Source organism: Lycorma delicatula, chromosome 4 (assembly GCF_047948215.1).
Source record: "Lycorma delicatula isolate Av1 chromosome 4, ASM4794821v1, whole genome shotgun sequence".
NCBI classification, from domain to species: Eukaryota; Metazoa; Arthropoda; class Insecta; order Hemiptera; family Fulgoridae; genus Lycorma; species Lycorma delicatula.
Window position 1 is genome coordinate 52,586,743 of NC_134458.1, and position 12,070 is coordinate 52,598,812.

General features: G+C 26.9%; 1 protein-coding gene across 2 annotated transcripts in view; it reads right to left on the reverse strand.

Moving 5' to 3' along the window:
- Positions 1-12,070, reverse strand: part of Lim1 (LIM homeobox 1) — a 299,256-nt gene that overhangs the window by 153,867 nt on the left and 133,319 nt on the right. For both annotated transcript variants that reach the window (XM_075361933.1, XM_075361932.1), the window contains one exon: positions 5,496-5,695. In XM_075361933.1, coding sequence (XP_075218048.1) covers positions 5,496-5,695 — 200 coding nt within the window. The remainder of the gene's footprint in view (positions 1-5,495; positions 5,696-12,070) is intronic.

Sequence of the window (12,070 nt, forward strand, 5' to 3'; positions counted from 1 at the left end):
AAAGACTTATCATTTTACAGGTCTAAGATTTACTGACCGGGGAGGAAAACATGAAGTTTTGCCTGACATATTTCAATCTTTAGATATCTTCTTTAAGATATTTTGAGCAAAAAATTATAACTACTCCATTGTGTCATGACGTCACGGTCACAACCGTTCATTCCTCGACTCGGGGCCTTAAACATTTAATTCGTTATTTATCAGCATTATGTGAACCACATTGATTTTTTTTTAAATTCATTTCCTGAACTTAAAAAAAAATTCAAAAAATAGTTTAGAATGAACTAAACGTTTTTAGATGTTAAATTTTCTAAAATTAGAGAAACACTATCTTCAGGTAGAGAAATAGAAAATTTTGGTGTCCATTGAAATCGCAATTGTGCTTATAAATAAATAAATCTTTTTGTCCGATCATAATAATACATTATTCAGACCGCGTTGAAAATTGACTGATATGCACGTATGAAAAAAGGAATTACCCTAGCATTTTCCTGGAAGGGTAAAAAAAAAACCATGAATAAATTTTAATCAGAGTCAGCATTACAAAATACACAATCTATATTTATAAAATAACATGTCCTGAATGATTCATAATCAAAGTCCAGCAAAAACTGTTGAAGATAAATTGATGAAAATCTAAATACACGTTCTTCTTACGGTGTAAAAATTGTGGTTACCTGTTAGTAATAAACGTTAGGCGGTTTAATTGTTTTTGACATAACTTTGATTGTGTTTAATTATTTTTTAAAAATCAAGTTGTGTAGTGTTTTTGTGTTTGTTGTACTTTAAACTGTGCCCACACTTTTCCAATTGAATCTGAATTAAAAAAAGTGAAATTTTTGAATCCTTTGTTAAGAAAAATGCCGCGTCTCTGTTTTCTTTCTTTTTAAAAATAAAAGTTTTTTTTTCATAGGCTGTTAATCTGTTTTCTCATAATTCAATTTTCTATAAGTTTTGGTAATAAAATTTACGCATTTACTGTCATTTAACAAAACTATTGTATTTAAAACCTGAAAAATTAATTTTTTTGTCACCGGATTTTTCTGTTTTACGTTAGATATCATGAAAACTATAGGACATACAGTTCTGGGACTTATTTTATTAAATTTTTCAGTTCAAAGAAAAAAAGAAACCATCAAGTTTACCTCTTATATAATGCTTTAAAAGTTTCAGTTTGATCTCTTTTCAACAAGGAAACTGAGATCCGGCGAAAAATTTCGCTAGTCGTAACTCGATAACAAAGCGTTTACGGACATATATTTGTAATAAACTTCTTTCCTTATTTCAAGCTCTAAAATCAAATTTCAACCTTTAAACTACCAGTTTATTTTGTATATATACGTTTATCAGATGGATATTTATTTTAATTTAAACTTTTTCCTAAATTGATATTTCCAATAAGGTGTTAGTGAAAAATAAATGTTATAATAATGTATAGATTAAATAACGTTTTATCGATTTTTTTTAACAACTAAAAACATCATATTTTTTTAATATAATTATCCAGCTTTATAAAAATAAGGAAAAATAATACTTCATATTTAACTTTGTGGGTATAATTTTTATTATTCTAATAATTCTCATCGTTGTTATTCCATAGTCAGAAAGTGTTTAATTTTTAACGTTAAGCGAGAGGTGTTTTTTTTTTTTTTTTTTTTTTTTTTTTTTAAGTAACAATAATCAGATTAAAACTGAAGGGCTATTTCCACCCTAACAGTTAAAAAAAATTAAATATCACAGTGTTTATAGATATATAAATCTACTCTAAAGGTATTTTGATTTTTTATGCGTGTATTTTATACGATAAGTGTATGATTTCACGCATAAACACGTAAATGTTAAAAAAGAAAAAAAAACAGTTCTATATTTCGTTGAAGAAATAAATTGTTCATATATAAGACAGGTTTTAAAGGCGAGATGGAAGATTTTTCCTTCCAAGTACGTAAATTAAGTTTCCCTCAGGAAATCCACTTAATCCGTCAGTGAAGGAGATGGAACACTGTGTATCTCTGGCAAGATATTACTCTCCCGGGATCGGCTAATTTTCGACATAAAGTAATTTTTCCTAACCGTTCTAAAAGTAAAAGAAATGAATTAATCGTATTTTAATGGGCTTTTACATAAATAAAGTATAAGGTATTTTTTTCTTATTATATGAATGTTAAATATTCTTTTTTTTTTTCATAAAAAGAAATAGACTTTTATAATCTTAGCAACCTAATTTTTAAATAAAAAAAAAAAAACTCTTTAGAACGGTCATGCTATTTTTTATAATCTATAAGCCTGTTATCTTAATTTATGAAATATTATAATCATTATTACGAACGATGAAAATCAATAAGTAATTCTCAAATTTTAAATAATAAAAACACCTATGTAAAGATGAATTTTTTTAGAATCCATATCGGCTAAAAGACTGAGCATTTTGGCTGTGCATTTTGTTTTGGCAGGATGAAATAAATTTCTTGAAAGGCACGCCTTTTTACATGACTACCCAGAAACGAGTATAATGTTTTTAGGGTGTATGTATGCTTGTATGTATGTATTTACATTTTTTCCACTGTAGCAGCTCAATTGCCGAACCGATTTAGATGTATGACCCCGCGTTGGAATCTTTACGTTATGGGGAGTGTCGTAGGATGTATATATATATATATAAATATATGTATGTTTAATTGTAACTATAAGGCCAAAAATAATCATATATACGATTCTAAATGGATAATCGATAGTATTTTCAATATCTATTTATTTGTATCGAAAATAATTGTGTTTTAAGAACAGCTACGACATTGAATGAATGAATTACGGTAGCAAAATTTATTAATTTATTTTATAATTATTATTATGTATAATTTAATTAAAAATTTTATTTTTTTGACGGGCAGCATGTTCGATCACGTAAGAATGTTCTTTATTGTTAAATATTAACTAATAATTCCTTTCTTTAATATAAATATAATCTGAGATAAAAAAATTAGTTTCTATTAAACAATAAAAAAAAATTTTTTAATTAAAAAACATGACTCCTAAAAATAAAAAAAATAAATCGAACTAAAAAAAAAAAGAAGAAAACAAGGCATGGGAATAAAGGACTAAACATCATTATGCAGTATTTAATTAAATAAAATAACGCGTGACCGATCAACTTTCAGTCAGTTTAAATCTGTTTAAATATATTTTTCATATTGTAGAAATAATAGGCATAAGGTTGTTTGTAACTTCTCACCAGGTCTTACATCGATAAGAAAATTTTGTCCTTCAATGAAAATATTTAAAAGCAATCAGTGTGCACTAAATAGTAATATTTCTGCATTACCGAACCCTCGACTGCATTTAAACATTTTCGTTGATGGACAAAATTTTCTAATCGATGTAAGACCTGGTGAGAACTTAATCATTAGAGAACCTTAAATACCTACTGTTTCTACATGAAAAATATACGTAACAAATTAAAATTTTCTGAAAGTTTATCGGTCATCCATTGCTTTGTTTAATTAAATACTGCATAACGATGTTTAGTCCTTTCTTCCCACACCTTGTTTTTTTATTAGTTAGATTTATTTTTTTTATTTTTTTATTTTTGGCAGTCGTGTTTTTTTAATTTTTATGATTGTTTTTATTATTTAAAACACGTCATCCAACCGCTACTTACGGTACATCTTATTATTTAATTACCAGAGTTTAGGGATGCTTTGGATAACCTGCTTAGTGTATACTTGTGCTAATTATTTATTTTCTATGGTCTTTTACCGCAAAATAAATTAAGATTGCAGTAATTAATTAATTAATTAAATCTAAATATTTCAACAATAGATAAAACAATTTAATCTAACTAACGATTGACCATTTAAATATATAGTATTTTATCTCTTTTGATCAGTAAACTTCTTTTAATGTACGTATCGTTCATATTTTTCTGCTATATTTATTACATAGCTGCTAAAAGTAATATAATTTTACAGTTTAAATTCTGGAGTACCGCCCAATATTATTAATCAATGGTAGTAAGCGAGTGGTGTGATGGGAGTGTATGCGTGGTTAGAAAAATTCTGTAGTAAATCAATAAAACATAGTGATTATAATTCATGACGGCTGATCTAATAATCAGCACAATTCCATACTTCTAGAATATTGCGTATGTAAAACACGTTTAATATTTATTTTTATTTTTTGATAACATATGTTCCTTAATTATTCAGCTAAAAAATATTTATTAATATTATGAAGAAATCGATTCTACTCCTGATAATAAATTTCAAACTAAATATGATACCTATCTCCGTTCAGTTAAAAATAATAATAAATATAAATATGTAATAATTGTAAGAAATTGGAATTTTGTTTCGAAACAATAGTGGCAGTCTATGCTATTTTTTTCTTTTTATTATGCTTTGTTGTTAAGATTCTTGTATATAATGTGCTTATCTTAATTAGTGCGCGAGATCGGGTGTGTGTATATGTTTGTGTAAGCGTAACCACAGCTACAGTTAAGTAATAAGACCAAAATTCATTGCGTGTTGTATTCATTACAATTTATAATGGATTATAGAATTATTGATAACCTTTAATTGAAAGTACAGAGTGTTTACAATAAATTCTACTATCTGCTCTTGTAAAATTATTTTGTGTTTAAAATCTGAATAAAGTAATCGAATCGAAGGATAAAGAAGACATGCAACGAAGTATTATTTTCTATTACGTATAATTATGATAGGTAAACGTACATGTTCTGTACTTAAGAAAAAATATTAAAATAAAAGAAAGTTTTTTCATCTATGTAAAACGACCTACGAGGATAAAGAGATTTAGGTAGATATCAACAACAATATTAGTTTTAATGATAATATAAATATAATCAAGTAATTGTAATCCGCGTGATAAATAAAATACTCAATAATTAACAGTGGGAATCTTAAAATTTGCTAACTATAATTTTATAACAACTCTCGATCTCAGACCTGATACTAGTTTACCTCATTCAACATACTTTGTTGTAATGAAATTTATCCTTTAATTTTTTTTTAAAGTAAAAGAACAGAAGAGTTTGAATGAGATACTGGATCAAATTTATCCATAGATTTAAGATCTAGGTTCAGGATCATTAAATCCAAAAGATATTTATTTTAATAGAACTGTAGTGTCTACAAAAATTGTAAATCAAATGCGATTTTAAGGTTAATATTTCTTCATTTTTTTTTTAAATATCCAATTAAACGGTATATAAAACTTGAGTTTCGATTCGATTCTATGTGATGATTATATTTAAAGAAATGTTTTGAATTCTACTTCTTGGCATTTTTTAACTTTACGAAAAACGCATAAATCGATTAACTTTTAATGATGTAAAAACAATTAAACTTCGACACTATATTAGATCATCTACAACCTCAAACCGTAATTTAAGATTAATCACATTAATATTAAATAATCAACTCAACACGGATTTATTATTCCAATCGTTTATTAAAAATGATAAAATAGAAAACACTTACCTCTTTTTCCAGCCATAAAATCGTTTTTGCAGATAAATTGGTTGTCCTCTAGTACATAGAGTTCTTCACCGGTTGAAGGTTTCTTGCGGCAAACGATGCAAGTAAAACAGTTTACATGAAACACTTTATCTCTAGCTTTTCGAACTAACTCTGCCGGAGAGATGCCCTGAGAACAGCCGGCGCACTTGGTCCCAAACCGCCTGTAATAGAAAAAAAAAGTTAAAATCTATTAATTTTTTAAATGGAAATAAAAGAAAATAATTTTTACGGACTCTAGAAACTACCTCGAAACATCCACCATGACCGATGAAAATACTTGGAAACGATCGTTGATCTAATGCGGAGAAAAAATAGGTAGTGTCTGTCTTTCTCAGCCGAGTTATTATGTAGACATTTCACTAATATGAATCCTGAGCGTTTAAATCGCAAAATGAAAAAAATTGAAATTTAAATATAAGGGCTGAGATCTCCGTTTGAAATTTTCAACATTTCAAACATTTATTATTTTTTTCTTAATTTTTCTTTTCTGGGTAACGTATACCATATGCATCTAATTATTACGAAACCTTTTCAAAAATTGGAAATCAGAGCATTTGATAAAACTTTCTTTAAAATAAAAACCTTCTTAATGTTTGTAATCCTTATGGGTTTAAGTTTTGCCCTAAGACATTTTTCTATAATAAGTAATCAGACAGATAAAATTCCTGAAAAGATTACATATTGGGAAGGGGGAAAGTGTATGAATATTGAAGTTTATAATACAGCAGAGATCACAGCCAAGTTTTAAGAACCTTAAATTATATTTACGGTAATTTTAATCATTCTTACGCGATGAGTGACGCTGAGCAAACTCAAATATAATGGAAAAAAAGAGTTATATCATGAAAAATCTACAGTTTTTCAACGGTATTTTAGTGAAATATTAATAATATATTATCTTCGTCTCTTGCCCAATAATTTTCCTGATGGCGATCATTAAAATGAAAAATGAACGATATAGCATCTTTACGAAAAAAATACTCATCAACCTAAAATTGCTAACAAAACCCTCTTAAGAAAAAACCTTGTAGGACGACTAAGGAACATCAGTCAGCAAGTCGATAACTTAGAGAAAACACGACACGGTATTTCGCTAAGATGAACATAATAGAAAATCATTCAGTCAGTATACAAATAACAAAGTCAATACGGAATATACCTTTATAGTCGATGAAGTTTCATAATTAAATCGTTATTAGTAAAAAATAATTATGATAAATGACTATTTGAAGATAACAGAAATAATATTTCCCAAATAATTGGTAAAAATGATGGAGTAGTCGTTATAATGTAAAAGTACCCTCTCTACTGTACTTCTTAATTCTTTTCTTTAACTCATTAAAATTATTGGTAGTTGTGGTTCCTAGTAGTTAAATATTATACATTAAATTAAAATATATTCTTAAATAAATTCTAAGTAAAAGAAAAAAGTTAATGGCAATTTTTTTGGTAATTATTTATTCGCAAATAGGATAAATATATGCCAAAAATATTTAATTTTTTGTTTAAATCTACCGTACTGAAAAAATAATAAGTTTAAAAGTAAATGGATAATTTTTCAGCCATTTATTTTACGAGGTGGAAATAAAAGCGATAAATAACTGAGTAATAGGATTAGATGTTTGTGGTAAGAGTGTAAAAAACTAGATCGGTTGTTTGTGTACAATACATATAAAAGAGATTAGGATAGGAAATGAAATAATAAAATAGTTTTCTAGAAATTAGATATCACGTACAAATTATGTTGTAAATTCCAATTTACATCAAATTTAATTTGTATTGAATCGGAGGATAAGTATATTTTTTTAACAGAGTAGAAAAACACTTGTAATCAATACGCACCGCTCTTCAAAACAACCGCTTCAGATAGTGAAATAAAAAAAAATTAGCTTTTAAAAAAAATTGAAATAAAACTGAACGGTTGAAATTTGAGGATACAATTTCTTAATGTACTTACTAAATTATTAAAATAACATTCATCGCTAACAAAATTGCAAAAACAAAATTTATTCGAAATCTGCTGTCTTTTAAAATTGTTGGGAGATAAACGGGCAAAATTTTCGTTTCCTTTGATAGTTCAGGCCGATATCATATTTTTAAAAATCCCTCGATAGAAAACCATCAAATGAACCGTACACAAAATCTTTTTGAACGGTATAAGGAAACCTTAAATACTTCGTTAGGGTTTTGATCGATTCGTATATTCTAAAACTTTTCAGATATCTTGGGAAGCTTTATTTATTTGGAGTCCGTAGGTAGCTGCGTTAGTAGTTCTTATAGCAAGTGTAACTGTGAGTTACAAACATAAAATTTTAGAATATCAAGATGTATTAATTGGAAACAGATGATAAAATGATGGTCGAGAGGCAATATTCAAAGGGCGTTATCGTTAAAATTTGTCTGGTCTCGAACTTTTTATGGAGAGAACAGGCAGTATCTCTGACACACGTTTCCTTAGGACAACTCTATTCCTGTTAAATTTTTTCTTATTAACAAGTCATTTTTCTTATTAAAGATTCCTGTAAAAATGGGTTTGTATACAATTATCTGTAATTTTTTAAAATACTTTTACCTGTATTATTTACAAAGAAAATTAATCAATATTTCCAACTCTTCTTTAAAATAACTTTATTTTTTCATCTTTGTACTATCGTTTTTGCACAACTGTTTAAAGTTTTGCCGATCTAGTTTTATTATATTTTATATTTCGTCCATATTGTTTAATTCTATAGGCTAAATAAAAACTTTTATTGTATATATTCTGATATCTTAAAGCTTATCATTTTTTCCTCTTTTTACAGGCGCTTTCATTATTTTAAAATTATTTATTTCCATTTGAATTTATTTAAATCCTGTTTTCTTTTACGATGTTTGAATCATAAATATAATAAATGTTATTTAATAAAAGTTCGATTTAATTAAAAAAATAATTGGTTTTGAAATGTGCACTTAAGAGTAAGAATAGTTAATAACCGATAACTTGGTTACCGAAGCTTATTTAAGATATTTAAATAAATTTACTTTACGAGAAATAAAATAAGAAATTAAGATTTCTATAAGAATAAATGCTTTATCACATCGCTAAAGATTGAGATGAGAATAATGATTTCAAAGTGCTCTTATTATTAGACGAATGAAAAGGGAAGATAACCCTTGTTTCTTATACCACTAATCGGAAACGTATCAATCAGTAATGTTCATTCGTTCATTTCCGGTACTCTTCCTCTTTCCTTCCGTCTACTTAAATGATTATTTAGAATTAATAAAAATACTGTGGTTCTCTACGAATAAAATAGCTTTTATTTTCTAAATAACGGACTTGCATTGACATGCCAAATGTTAATATTAAATCTGTTTCTTAATTCATGCTTTTGTCTCAGTTTTTAATTTTTAATAGAAACTTGTCAAAGCACAAGCATCATTTTTAATAGCAAAAATATTTTGTATTATTTAGCAAAAGAAGTCTGTCCTCTATAAGAAATTAAAAAATATATATTTAGATTTCAAATATTAACAAAATATTTTTCTTACAAAACTTAATTACTTGTAACTTTTCTTAAAAATTAACTCTGAAATTAGTGTCCCTAGCTGCTCTGCAGCGTTACGAAATAATATATATTTTTAAAAAATCTGCTAAAAAACTATTCCATTTACAACATTTCTGACTCCCAACCCCCCTTGTTTGTATCTTTCCATTCCTACCGCAGTTAAAATGCGCGCTCAAAACCTATTTTCAGTTCGTCCAAACGTTCTACTGGACGGATTGGGCTGATTTTTTTTTATTCTGCTCAGAATGGTTCGCAAATACGTCATCAAGCACTGACGGATCTTCAAAGTTATTTTCGTGTAATAACTTCGGAAATTTCCTCATTTAAGTAATAAATGAGAATTATTGAGGAATTCTCAGAGGAGACTGAAGTTTGATGTTCTATGACACATCTGATGACATATCTGTGAGCCACTTCGAGCAGATTAAAAAAAAAAATCAGCCCACTCCGTCAAACGCCCACATGTATTGGAAATAGATTTTCAACCTAATTTTTTTAATATATAAGATAAGCCGTTTCAAATTAAGAATGACAAGTTCATGGTTTGACAGATCAAATAATCAAAAACTACAAAGTTTCTTGATTAAAAATAAATAATGCTGTAGTGTTTTTATATTTACTTCATTTAAAATGATAATTTTGAGTAGAGCCACTTAAATGCAACCAACAGAAGTATTTTTTTATGGATGTTCACGTTTTTTCAGAATTCTAAACAGATCAATATTACCGTCGTAATCACGAAATTTTACTGATTTTACCTGCATTGCAGATAGTATTTTGAAAATCTGGTGAAAGGAGTGGAAATGTTTTCATACTATTTGTACTATTTGTAATTAAATATAATGCTGTCAAATAACTTTATACACATATATAAACAACGTAGCATTTCAAACATTGTTTACAGTTTGTTATAAATCAATCTCACAATATTCATTTTTTCCTTTATAAGATATTTTAAGCTTTAAAAATGAAATAAAATGCAAATAAATAAATAATTTTAAACAGTAATAATTTTACAATACAGCGCAACAATTAATTAGTTGTATTAGGTATGGTTGACATATTAGGAAGGTGAAAATGTTTATTTAAATTTATAACTGCCGCTAGTTTTCCCTAAAAAAAAATAAAAATTAGCACTCACGCATGCATATTCAGAAGTAGTAATATATAAATTATAAATTAGTAATAACTTACAGATAACGTTAATACATTTTACACATATACAAGTATATAAAAGTGCTGATATGTTATTAGTGTGTCCTTAAGGATAGTTTTAGTCTTAAAGATGTTATTAATAACAGTAAAATTATATAACACTAATTAATTATTCTTATGTTTTAAACATGCAACTGTAAAATGATAAATATTCCGTTGATTAAAAAAATATGTTTATTACACGCTCGAAAATGTAACTAAAATGGAAAAATAAGAAACATAACCTTTAAAATTGATCCGATCTTCTTCTAAGTTGAATATTCATAAAAAAAAAATTACATGAAAGATTTTAAAGTATGTAAAAGAATTCTATAAATCAGTGAAAATTATACTTTCTGTAATGGGTGTGATGGGGGCTGTGAATGTTCTGAGTAAGAGAATCAACAAATAAAAAGCCAAACTACGAGGTTTATCATGCAGATCTTCTGCTTTTATTTCAAAAGTATAATCGGTAGATACTGGGAATAACAAGAAATTTACAGTTTTATGGACAAAATCAAACGATGAAAAATTATAAACATTAAATTAGATTAACTATAGAATAGAAGATTTTAAACTAAAAATAAATAACTTTATAGAAGTGCAAAACTATTAGAAGTAAATCCTGTCTTTGAGAATTATAAAAATATACTATTAACAGGAGAATTAACAAGTCTTATAAGGTAATTGACGAGTGAAGAATTCAGATCAGTTAATCTTACTACAACGTATATTGTAAATCGAGTTAAAAAATCTCGAGACAGCAAAGAAATAACCATCCATTGCAATATAAAAAGAAACTTCCTAACAAATTTAATAAGGAAAGAAAAAAGAAATATTACCAAACCTCAATTAAATACACCAGGGATATAAGGAAAACATGGAAATCCATTAATCTATTATCTAATAATAGATTATTATTACAGTAAGTGCATCAAATTGAAAGCATGAATATAGGGGCAAAATTTTCCTGTCAATCAGACCAGTTAGAAAAAAATCCTAAGCATGCCCCAATTAATATACTAAAAGTTAAAAGCCTCACTACCATTTCGACATCTGTTTATAAAACAAAATAAAATGTTAGAACTATGTTTTTTCACTATTTTGGCTGTAGGTCGTTAAATACTGATTTTACAGAAAAAATCCTCTTGTCAAAAATGTACAGCAACAAATTCTACAAAAGAGATCTAAGAATACATTCCGATCAAATCAAAAATAAACGAGCTAGCGCAATAAACATAGCGCTTTATATACTGTCTATACGGAGAAATACGAGGTAGTCGGCGACACCATTTCAACACGCGCACGCGCGATAAAAAAATACCTATAAGTTTTGATCTACGGTAGATAATGCAAAAAATCAAAATGTCATCGATAAATGATATCTAAAAAAATAACTTTTGTTAAATTTAAAAGAATTTGCTACATTTAGGAATAACATATTACAGTATAATGTTATCAGGTTGAAGTATTTTCAAATTTGTTTATCAAAGGCCTGCAAATACAAACCAAATTCAGAAAATAGTAAAAACTTTGCGAATATATTTTTAAGATAATTATTTATGAATGTAATGTTTCGTAGCAAAATATATTGTTATTTAAAAAATAATAGACATTTTAAAATGTCTATTATTTTTTAAATAATAGACATTTTAAAATCGTATTTCAAAAAATTTATTTTGGGACTTTCACTAAGTACAAAAAAACTAATCACAACTTACTAAAATTTTAAGAAATTAAATGTTAAACAATAGCAAGTGTTAGGAGTAAACTTTTACTTTTAGATGGTAATAT